This window comes from Stenella coeruleoalba, assembly GCF_951394435.1.
Source record: "Stenella coeruleoalba genome assembly, chromosome: 1".
Classification (NCBI taxonomy): Eukaryota; Metazoa; Chordata; class Mammalia; order Artiodactyla; family Delphinidae; genus Stenella; species Stenella coeruleoalba.
In genome coordinates this window covers 34,750,308-34,773,107 of record NC_137169.1, presented here as the reverse complement: position 1 = coordinate 34,773,107, position 22,800 = coordinate 34,750,308, and the positions used below count along the sequence as shown (strand labels likewise).

The 22,800-nt window shown below is 54.7% G+C and overlaps 1 protein-coding gene across 7 annotated transcripts in view; it reads left to right on the top strand.

Annotated features, from left to right (window-relative positions):
- The first annotated feature begins 2,426 nt into the window (after positions 1–2,426).
- SLC2A1 (solute carrier family 2 member 1) overlaps positions 2,427–22,800 on the top strand; it is a 78,904-nt gene continuing 58,530 nt past the window's right edge. For all 7 annotated transcript variants that reach the window (XR_013827873.1, XR_013827874.1, XR_013827875.1 and 4 more), the window contains exons 1-2: positions 2,427–2,692; positions 14,169–14,264. Coding sequence is in view for 1 of the 7 variants with exons in the window: in XM_079918866.1 (XP_079774992.1) it covers positions 2,675–2,692; positions 14,169–14,264 (114 nt within the window). In the remaining 6 variants the exon portion in view is untranslated. The remainder of the gene's footprint in view (positions 2,693–14,168; positions 14,265–22,800) is intronic.

Genomic DNA, 22,800 nt, shown 5'->3' with positions numbered 1-22,800 from the left:
CTTCCTCTGTGGTACAAGTTCTCTCCCATACACTTTTTTTTTTTTTTTTTTGCGGTTCGCGGGCCTCTCACTGTTGTGGCCTCTCCCGTTGCAGAGCACAGGCTCCAGACGCGCAGGCTCAGCGGCCATGGCTCACGGGCCCAGCCGCTCCGCAGCATGTGGGATCTTCCCGGACCAGGGCACGAACCCGTGTCCCCTGCATCGGCAGGCGGACTCTCAACCACTGTGCCACCAGGGAAGCCCCTCCCATACACATTCTTAACCATGCACACCCAACTTGGTACTGTTGCTGTGCATCTCGCCGCTTCATCCTCTCCGGTTTGGGGGCTCCATAAGGCTAGCAACAGGCTTGCCTGCCTCTGTCCCTGGGGAAGTGGCGAGCACAGGACTGGCCTGGAGAAGGAAAGGGAGCCTGATGGTGAGTATGCCCCATGAGCTGGGTGGGGTGTACCCACAGCTGGGAGGAGACATATGCAGTAGACTGGATGTGCTCGGAAACAGGGAGCGATGGAGAGACTTTGAGCAGGGACGTGGCAAAACCCAAAAAGTACTCAAGGGAACACTGGTGTTGGCAGGAAACAGGCAGACTAGCTGCTCATATGTTCATTCATTCCTGCCTTCTTCCTTCACCCCTGTGTCTCAGCTACAGAAGCCATCCTCGAGATGCTCAGTCTGGAGGGAGACAGAAAGGACAGCAGCACACTAAGAAGCATCGAAGGGTAAAGGAGAGAACAAGCTCTTGGAGGACTCAGGGACACTTCCTGGAAGGGGCCCCATTCTAGGGGTGCTTTGTGCCGTCAGAAGCATTTTGGCTTGGTGAGGTGGAGGTGGAGGGAGTCAGGCAGAAGAAACAATCTGAGCAAAGGTACAGATGTGGAAAGTGCTGGTGTGAGGGGTGAGGCTGAGCCTGTAAACTGCTGCCCCGAGGGCCTTGCTAGCCAGGCTGGACCTTGCTGCCTCTACGGCAACGGGGGACATACGAACAGGAGAGTGAGGGTCAGCACTAGAGGACATGAGGCCAGAGGCACTGGAGGCCCTGCAGACAGAAGGAAGGGAAGGAGGATGAGGTGGTACAGAAGGTGAAATCAACAGGACTCAGGGGCCCTTGGCACCAGATGAGGAGAGGGGTGGCCCTAAGCTTTCCAGGCTGAGCAGCTGGGAGACCGCAGAAATAGGAGCCATGGGCAGGGGTGTGCCCAGAAGGGGCAGGCCTTCCCTTCCAGGGCTTCTCGGTCAGCCAGGGTGCCCCCTCCCAAGGCCAGCACTGGACCCACAGCCCAGACAGAGGACTCCAGGGGTCATGGGGTCAGCTCAGGCTCCTCCTTCCCAACAGAAAGTAGCCCCTCCCTGGGCCCCTCCATAGGGAAAGGGACCCTCAAACTAACCTCAGGATTTTGTCCAGACCTTTGGACTGGGGGGTCTTTCCTTTCACCGTGTCTCGAGTAAGACACGGGTCTAGAAGAAGAAACGAGGTGAAATCAGATGAAATAAGGTGAAATAATACCACTACCACTAAAGGGGGACTTACCGCGAGTTAAGCCTGTGCTAAGTATTTCACGAGTTTATCTGGACATTGTATCTCTCATGATAGCACATGAAGTTGGTGGTCATGTTCATTCCGTTTAACCCAGAAGAAAGCTGAGCCTCATAGGCCACCACCTTGCCTAGGATCACTCGAGGACTGGTCTACAGTGGAGCTGGTTCGAATCCAAGTTCTCCTATGTTCCTACCATTCATATTTTTCACACTTACCTGTCACCATAGAGTCACATGTACTGTCAGGAGTGGAGAAAGGCTTCACAAAGGGGGTGATATTAAAGTGCAAAGAAGAGGTGGGCATAGATTTCCAGGCAGAGGGCCCAGCCTGTGCTAAAGCAAGGCTTGGCTTACAAACAGGAATGTGGGGATGGAGAGGGGAAGGGAGAAAATCGCGGAGCGAGACCTCCTGTAGTCTAACAAATACTTAAATACCACTTACCACGTAACAGAAGCTGTTCTAAACACTTTACAAATATTAACTCACTTAATCTTCATAACAAACCTATGAGGTGGTTCTATCAGTACAGCTAGTTTCCCGAAGTTATCCGGTGGCGGAGTGAGGACTCCAGTCCTTGCTCTTAAGCGCTACCCTTTGCCGCTCCTATTTTGTCTCACAGCCGGTACGAGCTCCTCCATTTTGCTACAGGCTGCCGAGGCTCAGAGAGGTGCGCACACTTGCTGAGGGTCACACAGCGAGGGAACTCCCGGGACCCAGAGAGCAGGGGAGACGCTCAGCCACAGCGAGGTGCCCGCGGGGCTCCCTCCCGCCCCACTACCCCGGCCCTGGCCCCCTCCCCGCGGAGCCCCGCCCCGGACGTGCCCCAGTCCCCGCCCCCAAGGCTCTGCCCACCCCTCCTCCCCCCCCCGCACCCCAGCCGCGCCAGCCAATGGCTGGGGTCCTATAAACGAGAACGTCCCAGCGCTCAGAGGTAACCCCAGCGAGCGTTCAGATCGTGGGCCGCAGGTCCCAGGAGCGAGCTCGCTAGGGAGCGGGAGGCCAAGCGACCAGAGTCAGAGTCAGAGTCGTAGTCGGAGTCTCGGGACCGGAGCCGGAGCCTGATCCGCAGAGTGCAGCCCGCCCGCCCGTCGCCGCCCGCGCACCCGGCGCTGCCAGAGCCTCCGGCGCAGCGCGGCCATGGAGCCCAGCAGCAAGGTGAGTCGCGCGCCCGCGGGCCCTCCCCACCTGGAACAAAGGCGCGGACCCCCGGTCACCCCTCCGCTGGCCTAGGCCTCCCCGGGCCTCCCCGGCGGCCCGGACGCTCTGTGAGCCCGTGGCCGGCGGCGCGCCTCTCAGAGCCATGCTCGGCGCGGGCCTGGAGCGCAGCGCCCTGCCGCTGCCGGGGACTTGGGCGGGGATGGGGTCGGGATCTGGCGGGCGCGTGGGCGCCGCGTGCGTTGTTGGCGCCCGCAGCGAGCAGCTGGCTTCCTTCCGGGGGCGCCGCGCCGTCCACGCGTCCCGGCAGGGCCGGGGGACCCAGGGCCCGGGCGCGGCACGTCGCTCACGATCTCCTCCTCAGCGGCCCTGCTCCGACTTCTCCCGGGGCGGGGGAGAGGGCCCGAGCGCGGCGCCCATTGGCTGAGCCGGCCGAGCCCCCGGCCGGGCCCCGGCCCGGGCGCTTGGAGGAGGAGGGACCCGCCCCCGCTCGGCCGGCTCGGAACAGATGCTCCCTTTTCCTGGGCGCCACGCTGGGCGCGCGGCCTGGTGTTGGGCGTTTTCCGCGGCCTCGCGCAGTCCCCGCGCCGGTCCTCCGGGGTTCCAAGGCGGAGGGCACTCTCTTAAGGCCCGGGCTCCAACCCCAGGGTGCCTGGCTACAGGGTTGAGGCGAAAAACCTGACTTCCGAGGCCCTTCTTTCCGCGTAGTGCAGGCCCCAGAGCTTTTGCCAAGACCCGGGGAGATGTGCTCTGAGGTGGCACGTTTCCCTGATCGGGCGGAGCTGGTGAGGGCCGGACGGAGAGAGTACCCCAGGGGCCGCCGCCGCGATCCCGGGGGGGCCGAGGGTCGGGAAGGGGCCCCTGGCTGGAGTGGAGTGGGAGTAGCGCGCGCCAGGGAGCTGAGGGACGCAGGACTGAATAGATGAGGACTCTCCCTTCCCCTGGGAGCAAGCAACTGCCTAGATAAGATCTCTTTTTTTCATCTGTAAACGGGCTTGTCCTACGGGGGATCTTTGTGACTTTCCCAGAACGGTTCCTTTCCAACAAATATCTATTGGGCCCCACCTTGTGTGTTGTAGGGCATTGTTTCTTTCCTCCCTCCCTTCCTCCCCTTTCTATAGAATATTTTCAAGTGACTTTTTTCTTTGAAATTCGGCAGGGAAGGCACGAGGATGTCTGTTTTTCCACCTGGCATGGGGGCTTAGCACTGAACTCTGCACTGCCCTTCCTATGGGCTGTGGAGGTGTCCGGTGGAACTGAACAAGGTCTTGGCTGGGCGGAGAGGTGCGTGACAGCGACGCCAGGCTGTACCCTCAGCGGGAAAAGGTTCCTTTATGCCTGATGAATCCAAACAACTTTTGCTTCACCACCCTGCCCTGGCCTGAAGAGAGACCCTGAGCCCAAAACACATTTCCTGACAGTCATAGGTGAGCCGTTATGCTGGGATATAACAAAATAAAAATAAAATGAGAAGCTATTTTAGCTAGTGGTGAGAACGTTGCCACTGCAAAGCTTAAATATTTGCTGTGTTACCTCAGGGCTCTGGCAGGTCACTTAACTTCTCTGGGCCTCAGTTTCACTGTCTGTAAGAGAGGGAAAACTTTTTTCACTCCTGCAAGGGTAAGAAATGTCTGTTCAGCATGTGATGCAGGACCTGGGTGTTCATCTGTTGAGTGGAGAAGTGAGTATTTTGAGAGGAGACAGAAAAGTGGAGGAGAAAGTCAACAGTCACTTGTAGTTCACTAGGCTCTGGGCTCAAATGCTTTTCAGTGTCACTGACCCTCCATATATAGCTCTGCTGGTTCAGGGGCCTAGAGCTCGGAGAAGGGAAGTAACTTACCTGAAGTCACACAGCTAGTAAGTGGCTGAATTGGATTTGAACCCAGGCCAGTCAGAAAGGGCTTTCAGTCTACACTATCCCTTTTCACCATAGACTTTCTTGAATTTTGAGCTGAGGGGAGAGAGTTTGCCTAACTTCAGGGGTGCCCATGTGCCAGCCAGTTCTGTAGCAGGTAGGTGCCTTTTCATGCAGTATCCTCCAAACTTTTGATTGCCGGCTCCATCAATAAATAATTTTGGAGCACCTCCTTCCCAGTGCTTTATCTGTATTTATAAATTCATGTATGTGCACTGTTATAATAATAGATTATATGCCTACATAAAGTAGAAATTTCAAAAGACAAATACAGATAACAGTTATAGTAAAAACATTTTATTTTTTATTTTATTTTTTTGCTAAACTTTCTCTGGATCATCCTGTATACATTCTAGAAAAAAGCCCTTCCCTTTGGAGCTGCTGATTCGATCAGCAAGCCCAGCCCTTTTGTGCAAAAGGTTAAACTGAGGCCTGGAGAAGTTATATCACTTGCCCAAGGTCTTAAAACCAGGTGTGTCTAGTTCTGAAGTTCCTTCGGCTATGTTCCTCCTCATCTCCGCAGTTGACTCAGCTGACTTTCCTGCTTTCTGTCGTGCTCCTCTGTGGCTCACTGTGCTGATTTTAACTGAGTAGGAAGTAGGGAGGAGACAGGTTGAAGACCCTCCTGTCCCAGCCAGCGCTTTGCTCATGCTCCGTCCTGGGCAGCAGATGAGGGTGAGCCCTGCCCCCAGATGTCTCACCCAGCCCTTTGTGAAGAACTCCCGACTAGTCCCTCCTAGCACCCCAGTCATGCCCCAGGACTCTGCCACTCCGCCCTCCAGACAAAGGAGAAATGAGAAATCCGTGGGGTTCCTCAGCCCCTCAGTGGTACGGAAGAGCATAGGCTTTTGAAGTCCTGCATTTGTGGTTTTGAATTCCAGCTTAGCTCAGTTGCCACGTCTGCAGAATGATGTCATTTTTGTCATTAGAGTGTCTGTAAGAATTCAGAAATAAATGTGTCTATCTGTCCCCATGGATGCTCCATAAATATCCCTTGCTTCTCTGGCTTCCCATGATGCACTGCACCTACTGGGCCCCAGGTGACCTGCTACCTGGGTTGCAGCCTCTGTCCAGAAGTCTGGCATTTGGGCAACATGAGCTTTTGGGGAGTCCCAGGATGCTCGGGCTATATCGCTTGGTTGGGTAAATCATTAAAGTTTCTGCTGGCTAGTTCTCCAGTAGGGGTTTTGTCAGGAAGCTGGTTTGCAGAGTAGCCCATGGGTGAGAGTGCCAGGCCCAGAGATGGGACAACTGATGTGGCTACCCTGCCCCCCGCCCCCGTGAGGGTGATAACAAGTCATGATGACATCACAGTCCAATGGAAAATGACTTTTCCAAGGTCACATACTAGCCTCCCACCACAAAACACCTGCTAGCCTTTCTAGGATGGCATAAGAGGATAAAAGAAAGTCCCCAGCAGGAAGGGACCTTCCAGTGCATGTCCCAACCCTGTTTGACAAATAGGGAACTGAGGCCAGAGAAGGAAAGAGGCTTAGCCAAGATAAGGCTGTCACAAAAAATTTGAGATGTTCTTCAGTATTGTTTTTAAAGAACATGTTTTTTTCTGCACACCCCTGTCCTATGTGCCACCTTCCACTCACCCCAAATGAGCAGGAGTTCCCCGACTCCCAGACTTTCCAGCCACTTTCTGGGTACAGTCTAATAGTTGGATTAGATATAATTTGACAACTGAAAGCCTTCTGTGAATGGAAACAAAACACATCCTCATAAAACTATGACCTGGGGGAAGTGGCCTTCCTCAGAGCCTCGGTTTTCTTCCCCGTAAAATGGAGGCTCACTCCGCAAGGTAGTTGTGGCGACCGCCCAGTGCCCTCAAGCAGGGTGGCGGCTATTTTCAGTGGAAGGACCCTCTGCACGTCCAGTTTGGGTGTACGGACATCGTCGACATCTCCATGATGATCCCTGTCCCATGCTGGGCCATTCCGGGACCAACCCTACCTGGCCTGGAGCTGGGTCAACCCCCAATCCCCCTGTAATCAGCTTGTGACTTCAAGGAGCTCAGCTTTACCCAGTGCCTCCTGGTCACAGGATGTCAGGGCCTAGAGCTCTGCTCCAGCTCCAAGGGTACAGGCATCCAGTTCTCTCCCCCTCCCACCCTAGCTGGCAGAGCTGGGGAGGCCTGGGACAAAGGGGAAGCATGCAGTGTTGGCTTGGGACCTGCAACCTCACCCCTCCCCCACCTCACTCCTGGGCGGAGCCGCTCAGTTTGGTAACCTGCGTCCCAGAATGGTAGAGGTTGAGAAGGCTCCTGGTTGGACCTATGGGCTCAGAGAGGCTGTGCCTAGGCCTGGTCACCAAAACAAACCTCCAGTTGTTACCGGCCTCTTCCGTGGGAGGCATGGAGTGGAGCCTAAGGCTCTGCCATCCAGCCTCCAGGCCAGGGAGGGAGTAGCTCAGTAGCTAATGCATAAACATTGGGGTTTTGCAGTAACGGAGCAGGGCTCCCAGACCTTGAACTCGTGCAGAATGAGGGCAGTGTTCACCCTTTCTAAGACTTCAGCACCACCACCTTGCTGGCTTTTGCCTCCCCAGGGCCTTGGTACCCTGGAAGGGGAGAGAGCTGTCGCCAGACCCCAGCTTAACGAGCCTTTGGCTACTGAGGCCTCTGCTGGACAGGACATCTGCCCAGAGCGCCTAGCCCAGAGTTCACCCCCACTATTTTGGCACTGGGGAGTGAGGAGGAAAGGGCTCCACCAGAAACATCTCTACCATTTGACCTCAGACCAGCCACAGCTCCTGTTGGAGCTAATTTCCTCAACTGTAACAGGGATAATACCTGCCTCTCTAGGTCAGGTTGCAGGGGTTTTTTTTTAAATTACAGAAGTACTGTAATGGAGCCAACTGTAGAGAAGCATGCAAAGGAGGAGAGTAAACATCTTCTCCCAGTTGTAATGGTTTGGTGTTTACCCTCACAGACCTCTTTTTGTGCATGTGTGTATGTGTGCCTATAAATGGAATTCAGTGTAATCGGATCACGCTTTCTACATAGTTCCGTGCGGCCCAGTGCAGCCCATCCTGTTCACCCACCAATACGTGCAGTGTTTCTCTCTGCACATATAAGGAAGTGCCATTATACAAGTTCATTATCTCCTCCTTCCGTACGCAAAATGTACATTCTATACGTTGTTTAGTACTTTGCTTTTTTACCCGGCACTCTTTTCGTATCAAGTACATACAGATGTGTTGCATTCTTTCCAATAGCTGCATAATATTCCATCACAAAATGTCCCACCGTGATTAAGAATTAAGTGATTGTCCTCGTCACTGTCTCTCTTCATACCACTCACCACCTGATGTATTTTAGGTGTTTTTTCCTCTATCCTTCCACCCTACCCGCCGCTGCCAGCCCCCAACTAAAATATCAAGTTCCATGAAGCAGGGATTCGGTTGAGTTTATTGCTGAATCTCCATTGACTAGAATAGCGTTGGGAACATGCACTCAGGTATTGTCCTTCCTTAGTAATATAATTTCTTATTCTTAGGAAGCCTCTCTTATGGAGAACAGGAGGTCTTAGGGGAAGAGAATTTTTCAAGGTCACACAAGTGGGGTACTTAAACTTGTCTGCTGAGAGTGTTGAGGACCTTTACATATTCCCATGGTCTTATCAAATTAATCTTATCATAGTCAAATTGGTGCCCACCTCTCCACTGAATGGGTACCTCTCTGGGGTGTCAGCTTCTCCAGATGCCCGGGTGCTGACTGACTCTCAGGGAGTCATTTGTTTGCATTTAACACCTTTTTGGAAGACGATTTGGTTTTGCCTGGAAGGCTTTGAAAAGTCCTGTGCAGCTCGTGTGTTGGGTTTGCACTTGGCAATTCAGAGCACCTGGAGCTTAAAGCAGAGATGGGCAAATTTTTTCTGTAATGGGCTAAATTGTAAGTAAATACCATCGGCTCTGTGGGCCATACAGTCTGCTGTTGTAGCACAAAGGCAGCCATAAACAATATAGACTTCTGGTCCCCAAAGGAATGGGGGACAGTTTGGCTGTGTTCCAATCAAATGTTATTAATGGAAACTGAAATTTGATTTTTTTTTTTTTTTTTTTTTTTTTTGCCGAGCCACACGGCTTGTGGGGTCTTAGTTCCCCAACCAGGGATTGAACCTCAGGCCCACGGCAGTGAAAGCACTGAGCCCTAACCACTGGACTGCCAGGGAACTCCCCTGAAATTTAAATTTAATACAATTTTCATGTATCACAATATATTAGCCTTCTTTTTTTTTTTTTTTCCCCCAGCCACTTAAAAATGTAAAACCCATTCTTAGCTGGCAGGCTGGATTTGGCCACGGACCATAGTTGACCAACCTGGTCTTAGAGCAAAATCTACCCAAGCGACCGAGAGGTTTCTGAGCTTGGGCCTGGGCTGTCCTGGCTCAAACTGGGCAAGGCCCAGCGAGTTGCTGGAATGGAATTTGACCTACATAGGAAGGAAGGAGCAGATAGAAACCTTGCTTCCTTTGGGGACCAGTACCCGGAAGCAGGGGAGGACGTGAGCAGGAAGGGTTTGGCAGCAGAGACCCCTCAGTTTGAAGCTTCCAGCAGCCGAAGGCCTCCTGATCATCCGCCTTTTCCTCTCTGAGTCTCCCATTTTCTCATCCGTGAAGTGGGAGCCATCTCTCCCCCAGAGCCTGGTGATGGTGGTTAAATCAGGATGTGGATGCAGCCCCTGGCATGTTGCCTAGGGCCTGCCCGGTGCTGCTGGTGCTGATAAAAGCGGCAGCTCCCTCTCCTCCCTGCTTTTAAAGACTGATGAGCACCTTCTGCCTCCAGGGCCACTGCGGGGTGCAGGGGAGGCTCAGCCATGCAGAAGTCCTGACATCACTGGAGGACTTGAAGAAGATGGCTGGGAGGAGTAAATGCCTGAGGTCACCTGAAGGTCAGGCGCCACATGGTTATTACTCTTCTTCTTGAAAAGACCTGACAGGCTGGAAGAGTTCAGAGGGTAAAATGCCTTGTCCAGGAATCCAAAGAACTCAAGTCCCAGAATTAGCTTTTGTTTGCCGAGTATCCTGGGCCCCTACCCTCTGACCTTAGGCTCCCCATCCATCGCATGAGGGTATTACAGCAATTCTGCAGTTTCTTGCGCTTCTTTTTTCATCTCTCAGAATTTTGTTCAAATGAAATCTTAGAAAATTAAAGTAAAAAATAAAAAAATAAAAAGGGAGCTGTCACGGATCCCATAAACCCCTGCTCCACCCTGCTTAGAACTGGGGACCACGCAGTTACAAGGTCCTTGTCCCATGCTCCAGTGCACCCAGGGCTACTCAGGAGCTGTGGGAGGAGGAAAGGATGTGAGTGACATCTGGCTCATCCCGGCTCCAGGACCCTCCTCCCATTGGGAGTAACCTACCTCTGAATGGCGTGGCCACATGCCCTCCCTCCGCCAGTACTGACTGGTAGAGCCCGGAGCTGGAGTACATGCCAGGGAAAGGCCCGGCCCACGGACGCAAGTTGAAAGGCCACGCACGGTGCTTGGCAAGTTACATGACCTGGCTAGGCCACCCGGCATCCCCGTGTGTGGGAGGAGAGGTTCTGAAGCCAACATTTCATCAGTGGCTTTCTGGGAGGAGGAGAGCTCTAAGTGGGCCTCAAGACCCCCAGAATTGGGATGGGGTGGTGAGGGGTGAGGGCATGAGAGCCTCCTCGTGCAGGACCCCGAGCCCAAGCGCTTGCTGAACTGAGAGGCCTGGGGCACCCCTAGGAGAATCAGGATTTGAACTCGGGTCAGAGGTCTTTCCTCCACAGCCCTGTGGGTTGGGGTGGGGGCCTGGAGAGTTACTTTTAGGCTGTTTCCAGCTCTCAGAGCTGATGTTCCAGTACTCATCAGGGGTTTGCTACATGGCCGAGTTCAAATCTGTTAGGATGAACACTGTTCTCAGAGAACAGATACATGCAGAGCCAGTTTTGCCCAAAAAGTTAATTTCAGAAGTGACAGGTTTGCTTTGTATAAATATTCAGCGCTGCGCCCTACTCTGGGCACCCTAGGTACCATTCTTAAGGAGTTCCCAGTGTGGTGGGTGGACAGCAGATGGGTATTCCCAACTGCTTGGAGCAGAAGCTGGAGACTGTAGAGCACACAGCAAGGGCAAAGGCCTGGAACAGCACGGGATGTTCTAGGAGGTAGCCCCATCCCCAGGGGTGGTGATGGGTGGCCATGGTCCCAGATTCTAGACTCTCCCTTGCTCCTCCACCCCTATAAAAGGCTTCCACAAGAAAGCTGTGAGCTGTGGGGCTTGTACCCCTTCTTTAAGGCATCACCAACGAGTCCATCAGCTTGGCACGTAAATATATACATGTTGAATGAATGGACTTACCGCCTTTCAGTTCCAGCCACGGGACTGGTGGAGGCAGATGGTACCATGGGGACTTCCCATCCCTCCTTGATTCAGCGAACACCTGTCGAGTGAACCCTGCTGGCTCCATGATGCAGAGCTTGACAGCAAGCTTTAAGGGAAGGCACTCTTATCCCCATTTCTTATGCGAAGAAACTGAGACCCAGAGTCAGGGCTACCACATATCTCAACTCCAAGGTGAGGGAAGCAGCTCGATGCCTTTCAGCCTGGGTCTTCAGATTCCAAGTCCTGTCGTGAGCACGCTGGGTGCGGTGGGGGTGAGAGGTGGTGGGTGCCTCTTGCCTACCCAGGAGCGGGGGCCATGCTTCTCCCCTGGATCTAGCATCCAGCCACACTGAGCACCCCGTTAGATCCGGCCTTGCAGGGCCCCCCCTTCTTCCCCCTGCACGTACTGTTCTGTCTACCTGGAATGCAGTCTTGCCACCGCTTCTCCACTTGGCAGACTCCCTGCATGTCCTTCACGGCCCAACTCCAGTGTCACCTCCCAGGAACCCACCTTTGATTGACTGTCCCAGGCAAAATTACAAGTCTGTCCCTGCAGGGCTCCCGCAGCGCACCAGCTGAAGCTCGGACCACACTAGCCTCCCCTTCCCAGTGGACCTGATGCCTCTTCCTTGATGTCAGGACCAGGGCCCAGGGCGCGAGTCACTGAGCCTTTTAGTAGTTCCTGACGCAGCAGCCTGCCTGGGTGGATGTGGATGTAACCCAGCCGGTGGGTGGGCAGGTTTTCTAAAGCAGAGTTTGACCTTGACCTGCCAAGTGGCAAAGTCCAGCAGAGGGCTTTGTCCTTGGCTCCCAGCAGCCCCCGCTCTCAGAGGCACAGCTGCTCAGCAGGGCCCCAAGACTGACTTCAGAGGCCCAGAGACCCCTGGCACACCAGAGCCAGACTGGAGACAGGGCTGTAGTAACAGTACTGCCGCCCAGCAGAGCCCCTTCTGCGAGGGCATTCGTGCAAGGGCACGATTTTTACCAGAGCCGCATATCATCTGTATCATTTTTCACTTCTATTTTTATTTAAATTGCTGTGTTCTAAATAATATGAAACCACAGGGCTTGTAAAAAATATTTTGAATAGGTGATACATTCATGTGGTTCAAAATTCAAAAACGTACAAAGGGATATAAAATGAAAATTCTCCCTTCAACCCTGCCTCTGCCACCCAGATCCCCAAGGTACACTGTTACCTTTCTTGTGCATTCTTTTAAGGAAGTAGATGTGTATATTCTCCCCCATCCTAGCCTTTTTTTTTTTTTTCCCTCCCACACAAAAGGTAGCATACAACACGCTGTTCTGAAGCTTTGCTTTTTACTTAATATAACTTGGGGAGTATGCCAAATCAGTACCTAAAGAGCTTTCTTTGTTAAGTACTCCATTATATAGCTATGCCACATTTTTTCAAATCCTAGGTTTGCATTGCTAGTTTTCTATTTATTCGAGTGTGTACTAGAATAATATATACCTTGTATACCATTAGTATCAGACGATGGCCAACCTCAAGGCCAACCCTGAGCCGTGACACCTGTGACTCACCAGGCAGAAAGCCCCCACGTGGGGGTTCAACAGCCGCTGTCGTGCCGTCCTTGTGACCTCCTCTTACTTAATCCCAGTGGTCACCCGAGGAGTTGGGCTTGGCCGGGGCCCACCAGAGGAGGCCTGTCAGGTGCTCACCACCCACTCGGAACCAACAGCCTTGGGTCTGAAGGCTCCCTAAGGAGTTGGGAGGGAGGCTCTGAGGGGTGCTGGGCAGGGTGGGCTGTGACAGACAGGATTTACAGGGAGTGTAGCCCGCTGGGAGGAAAGGCCCAGCGTCTAGGATGAATGTCCAGAGTCTGGCCAGGAAGGAGCCCGTGGGAAGGAAGGATCCAGCTCTCCCTTGACAAGGAAAGGGCTCTGAACTCCTGCTGGCTGAAACCTTACTCTCAGCCTCTGACGTGAGAACCTTAGCTTTCGCAATCGATGGCCTGACGGCTTCTAGAGAATGAAAAGAACATACTAGGAATGTGTCTGATTAACAGCTAAGCCCAGCGCTATCTGTGAGGATCTCGAAGTCAGGGCTGCTTCTGGGTCCTGGGGGGAGGGGGGGAGACCAAGGCCATCGCCAAGCTGAGGCTCTCCCCTCCACAGGTAGGTGCGGCTCAGGATCTGTGCCTCCACCCCTCCCCTCCAGTGCCCAGCCTTGTGTGGTGCACCTGGTGAATGCCCGCCCATCATTTCTTTGGCATCCCTCCCCCCGGGCCCCGTTCTTTCGGTCAGTTAAGGGCCTGCCTTAACTGTCATACATCTTGGCGTCTTCATTTTAAAAGAAAACAAAAGTCCTCTCCCTAGCAAGGCACCTTGCTCTCCCCGGGCCCTCCTGCCTGCTGGCCTCCTCCCTCCCTGCTGCCTCCGGCCCTTGGCTTCCAGGTGACAGAACCCACTGCCCTTTTTCTCCCCCAGCCCTCTGCCCATTGGAAACACCTCGACCCAGCACTCTTACTCACCTTGTGTCGTGTACTTTTCCAAAGCACATTCCTGGCTGGTATGTCATCTGTGTCCTAACAACCCTGGGAAGCTCGTGGTCTGGGGATGGTTGCCCCGAGCTTCAGCCTGGCTCTCTGCAGACCCCTGAGTAAGCTGGAACTTGTCTCTGCCTCAGTATGTACCCTGTGAATGGAGGCGAGGGTTTGCAGACAAGCAACCAGACGGGCCGGGAGGAGTGGGGAAGGGGACTCACCTGCTGGAATTCGCAGAGCAAGGAGGCAGGTGGGCTGGAATTAGAAGCCGGCATCTTGGGCTCCAAATCCAGGGCACTTTGCCCATCCATGCCGCTCCTCCCACGTAACTGGGCCCCCCTTGCCTTGGTTCCTGGGCCTCCCAGCCAGAGAGGCTGGAGCCACCTCAAGCCCAGGCATGGCTTCAACAGGGGAATGAGACCCCGGAGAAGGCCAAGCCCTGGCTACAGAGAGGGGGAAGACCCTAATTACCCTCTCTCCCCAGGAATGAGTCTGGCCAGCCCGGTGTCTAGAAGTTGGCAGGGCTGGTTTGGGCACCTGAGGTCAGGAAGTGGCCAGGTTTCTTCAGAGAAGGGCTGGTGTGGTGCCAGGAGTCAGGCAAGCTATCTGAACAAGGGAACCTGCCAGCCCAGGCCCTGCCCTCTAGTCACCTGGGCCTGGCGTGCCTCCAACAGTGTGGGCTTTTCTCTCTGCAGAAGCTGACGGGCCGCCTCATGCTGGCCGTGGGAGGGGCAGTGCTCGGCTCCCTGCAGTTTGGCTACAACACTGGAGTCATCAATGCCCCCCAGAAGGTGAGTGCTGTGCTGTCCTAGGCTTCTCGAGACCAGAGGGCTCTGCTGTGCACCCCTGCCCCCATCACACACACACACACACACACACACACACACACACACACACACGTGCTCACCCTGCCTCTTGGACATTGGAGTCATTTACATCAACTCACCATCTGCCTTACCAGCCAATATTCTGGCCCTGAATGGGTTAGAGACTCTTAGCTTTGGCCTTGGAACCTTGGGGCCCACAGAACCACGGGGTCTTTATAGGTTACCTTTTTTTTTTTTTTTTTTTTTGTGGTACGCGGGCCTCTCACTGTTGTGGCCTCTCCCGTTGCGGAGCACAGGCTCTGGACGCGCAGGCTCAGCGGCCATGGCTCACAGGCCCAGCCGCTCCACGGCATGTGGGATCTTCCCGGACCGGGGCACGAACCCATGTCCCCTGCATTGGAAGGTGGACTCTCAACCACTGCACCACCAGGGAAGCCCTTTATAGGTCATCTTGACCAACCTCCCACCCGACACAGAAATTTGTAAAAATTGAAGCCGTGTTCGGTGTAGTGATGCTGCATTCGTGCGGCCCTCTGGGGCTACAGAGGGCTTCCGTGGTGCTTTTCTCACCTGATCACACCGAGCCCTAAGGCAGGCAGGCAGCCGTGCCCACTCCTACCCTGCAGGTGTGGGGAATGGCCAGAACCTGCCCAGCATGACCAGCTAGTCAGGGATGGAGCTGGTATACGACACCAGTCTGTCTTGGCGCCCTCCCTGCCAGGTGGTCCCCAAGCCCGTGCTCTCACCCATCCACATGCAGCACACTCCCTTGTAAGGGAGCCCATTCTAGGCTGAAACTGCCTATCTCCCTGGAGGCCCTGGGCCAGGCAAAGCAAAAATGGCGTCTTGCCCTAGGGAACTGGAGGGGTGCAAGTGTGCGCTTATTCCCTTCTCCCCACAGCACAACCCAGATCTGTCCTCACGTGCTCACCAGTGTCGGGACTGGGGGGTGCCCCGGTGAGGGCCTCCAGCGTAGCCAACCCACCGCTCTGGGGAGGAGAGCGGAGGATGGGGGCAGGAAAGGAGACCGTAACGAGCCCCTCCTCTGCGCCAGGCCTGTTGTGTACATTCATAAGGTCGGGCGGTGATTTCCATTTTATACACCCGAAAACCAAGGCCCAGGGCAGGTCAAATGACCAATGGGCTCAAGGTCACATAGTTAGGGGATGGTGGAGTCAGAAGCCAAACTCTGTTGTTTACACAACCTCAGGCTGTCTTCCGGACCAGCCACCTGGTCAGTTTAAAAGTCTCTACCTTCCCGGGCAGGACAAGATGAGAGTGGATTGTCCTGTCAAGGCCACATTCATGGTCCAGACAGGTGAGGCCAGGAAGTGAATGTGGCTGCTTCCCGAGGATTGGGGCCTGTTTGGGGGAGCTGGGCCTCCTCCAAATAGGTGGAGGGTGGCCGTGGGGGCCACACCCGATGCTGGGGAGCAGGTCACCAGAGCGGCCAGGCCTGCTGAGTCATGCTCAGCTGCAGCGGACGTGATGGGGCTTTTCCAAGCTTGTGGGAAATGGCGACCGTGGGCCCATGCTTGAAGCAGTTCCAAGCCCTGCTTCTGCTAAGTGCTCTGAGCAGATCTTGCCAAGGTGTGTGCCTCGGAGCTGGCTTCCTTTGGGAATCCTTACAGATGCAAAGTGTGTACAGTCTTAGAGACAGGGGACACAGTGTCCCCTGACACTTACAGAATCTGACCTCATTGGTCTGGGATGCTGTCTGGGCATCAAAGTTTTAAAGCTCCCCAGTTGATTCTAATGTGCAGCAAAAGATGAGAAGCACTGGATTAAGTGATCACAGGGGTGGTCACGTGACTGTGATCACATAGTGAGTTACGCATGGTGACAGAACTAGGACTCTAAGAACAGGATAGAGGTGTTTTCCGGAAACAGAACAGGGTTGTGGTAAGCAGGGGCCCACAGGTGGGGATAAAATGCCCAGAGGAAAGAAAGTCTGTGTGTCACTAGGGTAAATGGGAGGAGGGAGAAGGATGAGAGGGCGACGAGGTAAGCCAGAAGCTGCCCACAAGGGGCTCTTGTGGTCGGTAGTTTCATCTGCAGAATCTTCAGCCACTGGCAGGGCGTGGCACAGCAAGAATGGGCAGGTGGGCACCAATGCGTAGGCCGAGCTGGGGAGTGTGGACTTCAGAACTCCACTAAAGAGGACAGATAGGATCAGATTTGCATTTTAGGGAAATGATTCAGGCGTCTGGTGCAGTGGGATGGGTCTCAGAATGTGAAACTAGAGACAGGGAAATAGTGAGAAGGCTGCTGCTGTAATAGGGGTAGAAAAAGCAACACTGAATAGGAAGAATGGGCAGGAGCTGATCATCGATTCAGCCTGAGGATGAGAGAGTGGGGTTTAAAACTGGCTTCTAGATTTCTGGTTCGGGCGATGTGGGTCTGGAGGCAGAGCAGGGAGGTGCCGTGGGATATGCAGGAACTGAGGTTTGGTGACACGGCGGGACAAGCACTTGGACACGGGGGTCTGTTTCTTTGGAGGGTAGTCAGTGGGAGAAGACCGATAGGTTGGTCACCGGTATCCATAGTGATAGAGAAGGATCTCCCAGAGGGACTGCAGAGTAAAAAGAGAAGTAAGGGTCAAGCCCTGGAGAGCACACCCACTGACAGAAGATCCTGGGAAGGAGGAGGAGAGCTGGCACCTCTACGCCAGGAGACAAGACCCTTCTGAGCCAGAGGAAGAATGGAAGCGCCTGAGGATGAGCGTCCATGGCCATGTCCTTCGTCCCTAGAGCAGTGCCCGTCCATAGGAACAGGCACTCAGATGTGGACGGAGTGAAGGGATGCTATCTGGTGCTCCGGAGGCTGACCTGGGCAGATCAGCTCCATATTGCCAAAGGCAAAAGACCCTCCGGTGACCCTGCTGTGGCAAAGGCTGTCCAAGTGGAGTCCTGTGGGTAGAGACCTCCCTGCAGTGGGTTGAACAGGGAGAAGGGAGATGGGGGAGAGCAGAGACAGCCCTTCCAAGGGACTCGGTAGAGAAGGAAGAAAGAAGGGTGGTCACCAGAGGGGTTGTCTGGCTAAGGTTTTTTTTAATACGAAGACTTCAGTTTTAAACAGCTTGTAAGGAATCAGCAGAGGAGGAGAGGGTGAAGATAAGGAGGGGGGGGTGGTCCTTCAGGAGGCCGGTGGTGGTGGAGCAGAGGCAAAGGGGTCGCATTTGGCCGGAAGGGACTAAGACACTTCCAAGGGTGCAGTTGTGGACAAACCCAGAGTGATGTTCTCTAATTCTTGGGACTTCCCATCTAATCAGAAACAGGCGAAAGGTGAGAATTACAGTGGAAGATGGGCGGGGCAGCGGGCAGGGGATCCGGGCAGCACAGACGGCCCAGCGGTAAACATTTATAGGAGGATTTGCGGGCACCTGTCCAAAGGTCACTTGGGCAGCCGGCCTCTGAGGACTGAGGTGAGAGACCTGCGTGGCGTTTCCGGGGGCGTGTGCTCAGGCACTCCTCCGCCTGTTTACTCTTGTACTTTACAGACACTTCTCATAAGCCTGGCCATAGTTTTCCCAACCCGGAGCAAACAGGATAAACTTAACAGGTGAAGAGGGGAGAGGACAACACTAGAGGAAGAGATGAAAGCGGGGCTCAGAGCCGACAGCCATGCCTCGGGAGGCACCATAGCCATTGTCCTGGGAGGGCCCAGTGATTGTGCCAACACCGTCACTCAACGTGGACTATGCCAGGCACTGCCCTAGATGGGGGGAGGGATAGAGCCGAGAACACCTCAGGAAGCTGCCTGACACATGGTCAGAGCTGGGCCCTGTCCCTGCCCTCCAGACATTCAACCATCCAGAGTGCAGAGGCGGGGTGGGGAGGGGAGACCCCTTGGGAAGAGCCTCAGTATTATTAACGGAGGGCTTCTCGGTGCTATGGGAACGAAGAGAAAGGAATGACTAATGCTGGGGGTAGGGCTGATGGCAGAGACAGAAGGGGCCTCACGAAGGAGTTAGCAGCTGTGCTAGACCTTGAGGGCAAATCGGCCCCAGAGGGAAGGAGGGGCGGGTATCCCAGGCAATAGGAACGGCTTGTGCAGAGATGCGGTGGCATGAAGTGTTCCACTGATGGGGAATTGCTAACGGCCCGCGCTGACCAGGCCGACCCCCCTTGTCTGTCTAGAGGCACTTCCCTTAGGAAACTGCACTGCGCTGGCCAGGTTGGCCTACTTGCCAATGGAGACTTTGTCCCACTAGAGGTGAGGGTGCCAGTACTGCTGTTAATTACCGGAAGCTTGGTCTCCTCCATAAAACAGGCCCCAAAGGGCTTCCTCTTGGAAGTGGTTAATTAATCATAACATCATCTTAAATGTTTACAAAGCACCTCCTAATAAGTTGCCTCCTCACAGCAGCCCCACAAGGTGGGTGGGGCCGGGCTTATCTTCCCCTCATAAAGGAGGCACCGAGGCTGGGAGAGGTCGCCTGGAGAGTGAGAGGCTGAGTTACAGATGGACGCCAGGCCTCACGCCTGATGACGACATCCCTGCCAGGCCTCTGGCCTCTGCAGGGTAGGAGGGGAGCCCAGTCACACAGAGAGCAGATAAATGAGCAAGGGCGTCCTGACCATCATACTGAGTGGAGAGAACTACCTCTCCCCTCCCCAAACGGCTGAGCTGCCAACAGAGGTGACTAAAGGCCATTGAGGAACCATGAGTTCCCGGCCAAGGGACAGTGTCAGGCATGTCTGAGGCATCCTCAGAAACCAGACCGCTTGGGCTGGAAGGGGCCTGACAGTCCGCAGGCTCAACGTTCCTTGTTTGCCAAAGGAAGAACTTGGTCTAGAGAGCAGGCAAGGTCTGCCCAGGACGACCTGCTTGGTGAGTGAAAGTACTGGAGGCAAGATGGGCTTCCCAGCCCAGGCTCCAGGCAGCCTCTCCTTACCTCTGCCTAGATCCCAGAGGGCTCTGGGCCCCCTCTCCCCTTCGCCCATCTCCGCTTATACGGACTCTCACAGCTTACAGCTCACTTGTCACGTGCTAGGCATTGTTCCAAATGCATTAGAAACAATAATTCAATTGTTCCATATAATATAACCCCATTAGGGAGACACCATAATCCCTGTTTTATAAAAAACTAGGGCACAGAGATGTTAAGCAATTAAACCAAGGGCACACAGCTAGTAAGTGGCAGAGCTGGGATTTAAATCCAGGGAGTCTGGCTCCAGTCTACATCCTTGACCACCACAGAAGAAATGGCAGTTACACTTACAGGCACCGAAACACCCTTTTACATGCCAACAACTGCTACCCTGCTGCTCTCTCCTGCTCTTACTTCAAGCTGAGTCACGCACAGACGTCCCAGTTTCCCACGCACAGTTGCACAGCCTCTTACACCACGACACCCTGCCACAGCTCCCTCATCTCTTAAGCCTTTCCGGTTCATGGCCTGTTCATCAATTAGTGACAATGCTTTCTGCCTCCAGCCCTGTGCTGGGACCCAGATGAACCAGACTGTCCCCCTGTTGGAGTTTAGTCTAGAGGGAGCACACAGTGCCTCATAGTTAGCTGTCCGGGGCGGTGATGGAAACAAGGACAGGCTGGTGTAAGCGGACAAGGGGGAGGGAGAGGGTACCTGGCCCATAGAGGAGGGTTTTTCTCAACACCATAGACATTTGTGGCCAGATAGTTCTTTGGCATCACGGAGGCCGTCCCATGCACTGTAGGACGTTTAGCAGCATCCCTGGCCTCTACCCCTGCCAGTGTAACAACCAAAAATGTCTCCAGACGTTGGGGGGGGGAGCAAATTGCCCGTTTGGGAACCACTGCAGTAATGAAGAGGTTATGAAGGCTTTCCAGAGGAGGGATGGCGCGTTCTCTAGAAAGAGACCAACAGCTCACCAGGCAGAAGGCGAAGCAGCAGCAAAGCGAAGGTGCAGAGGTGTGGGGTGCCTGGGCAGCATGGGGGTGTTGCCATGTGGGGTGGGAAGAGACACTTCATCCTGAGGGTGGTGGGGAGACAAGAAAAGCTGTGAGCAGGGGAAATGAAGATCCTTCTGTTTGCAGGGGAGACCCCAAAGGCCAGGGACCAGTGAGGAGGTCAGAGCAAAGGCTTGGAGAGAAGCCCTATCAGGGCTCTTCCAGAAAAGCAGCCAGGGTGGTCCGATCATCTGCTCTGGGGTTGGGGCCCAGCTTCTAGCTCCATCTGGCTGCCTGGGCCTCTTCACCAGGCCCCAGGGAGAGGCCCTGAGGAACCCAGAAGTTATCTGTCCAGCCCCACCTGTAGCATCTGTCTCCGAACTCCCAGCTGACCCTGGGGCGTGGCTGAGTTGCTATGGAGACATACCACCTGGGGCGAGGGGCGGGGGCAGCCCCAGCTGTGGGGGAGGGGTAGGTAGGGAACTGGAAATAGGGGTCAAAGCCAGGCTGAGGGGCTGAACTGGACAAGCTGGCCCTTTCTTCCTCCCGACTGGACCTCGAAGCTTGGGCGGCTGTTTAACCCCTTCATCCCCACAGTATATCTAAGAGAAGAAAGGGTTGAGAGAGAGCTGATTCCCTCTCAGGATGATCTAGAACAGGGGGCCCCAAACCCCGGGCCGGGGACCAGTACGGGGGCCTCACAGCAGGAGGTGAGCGGCGGGCGGGCCGGTCAGCCGCTCCCCACCGCTCGCGTTACTGCCTGAATCACTACTGCCTGAATCACGCCCACTGCCACCCCCGGTCCGTGGAAAAACCCTCTTCCATGAAACCGGCCCCTGGTGCCAAAAAGGTTGGGGCCCGCTGATCTAGGAGACCAGGCCTCTGCAGGGAATATGTGGAGAGCAGCCAGCAATTCCAAAACATATACCCCTTCTCTTGGCAGTGGTCTGGAATTCTAGAACACGGGTTGGCAGGGGGACCAAATCCAGCTAGCAGCCTGTTTTTGTATGGCCTATGAGCCAAGAATGGGTTTTACGTGTTTAAAAGGTTGGGGTGGCGGGGAGGGAGGGAAGGGAAGAAAAATAAGCAGTCATCAACAGACTCTAATATTTTCTATCTAGCCTTTTACATAAATTGTTTATATCAATCCCTGATCCAAACTTTGACTTGTATGCTCCCTGCTGACAGGGGACTCACTAACTGTAACATGGGTAATCTCACCCTCTGAAGCCTAGAAAGCTCTTCTTTCCCCTGAGCTGAAGTCTGTGCCCTGGGGCTCTGCAGACCTGCTGGGTCCCTCGGCCTGGGCAGCCAGCAAGTTCTGAAGATAGAGCTTTACTCCCCAGGGCAAGCCTCTAGTTCCTTCAGGTTCTTTCTTGTACTATAATTCCTAGGTTAATGCTTTGTCTTGCAGTAATTAAAAAATGGAAAACTCTGTCCTTAATGTTCCTCTCAAGGAGATGGCTTCTCTCCTTGAGAGAACAGTGACACAAGGAACAGCTTACTCCATGTGCCAGGCAGTGGGCTCCGCCTCACACCCAGAGCCTCACCACAGACGCTGCCCTGACACAGAGGAAGTCAGAACTTCTGCTCTAGACAGAGAGACGTGTGGTCCTTCAGCCACAGTTACCCAGGCAGGGAAGGGAGGGGGGATGACAGACATGATACAAGCCTCTCCCCACCCTCACCCCCAGGAGAACTGCTGGGATGAGGAATAGCTCTTTACTGGAAACCATTCAGTCCAAGGGATGGCAGCTGCCCAGGGCCATCCTGCTTCTCCAGGCTGGCCCCTACAGTGTCGCCAAGTGAGCCTCTGCCCTAGGTTCAATGAGGGGATGCTTAGAGAAAGAGCTCTAATAGCCCCTCAGCTTCCAACAGCCTGATGCCATGGCTGACCGGGACCTGCCTTTTCTCCCCAGCACGCGGGCACTCACACCGACCCTTGGCAGGGAGAGGGGTTGGGAATGGGCTGGCAAGGGAACAGAGACAAACGGAGAGCTGAGCCTGGTCTGCTTGACGTCCAGGGCTCGACTGCCAAGTCAGGGAATAATGGTGGGAATCGGAATCTGGCTTCGGTGGATGGGAGGAATCAGGAGCAGAATCCAGGTGAGACCTAGGGCAGGTGCTGCGTGAGTAGAGAGGAGGACCGATAAGGAGGTAGGATTTTATGGACAGGACCTGGTGAGTGACTGCATGTGGGGCAGTGGCAGGATCAAGGGTAGCTCCCAGGCTTGTAACCAGAATGTGAGCAAAGAACATTCAGAAGAAGCACGCGTGAGGCCTCGCCTCAGACAGGAGCCGGGGCTGAGGAGGCCGCCAGGAAGCTCGCTGCCGAGACCGGGCCTGTGGGATCCTGTTAAGGGTGCAGAGCAGTAAGGAGGCTCTTCTTCCATGACGGGCACCCAGCCACTGCTGGGTGATGCTCAAGGCAGCGGCTGGGTGGAAGAGGTGACCCCAGAGCTTCTCCCCACGCAGGGTTCTCCTGTTCTCCAGGGACCCACCGCCTTTCCTGGGCCAAGGGCCAGCTTCACCCCCACACAGGGCATGGACCCGAGGGGAGAGGACAAACAGCCCACGCACCGCCCGCAGGAAAGGAAAACCACACTTGGCTTCTTCCCACAAATCTCAA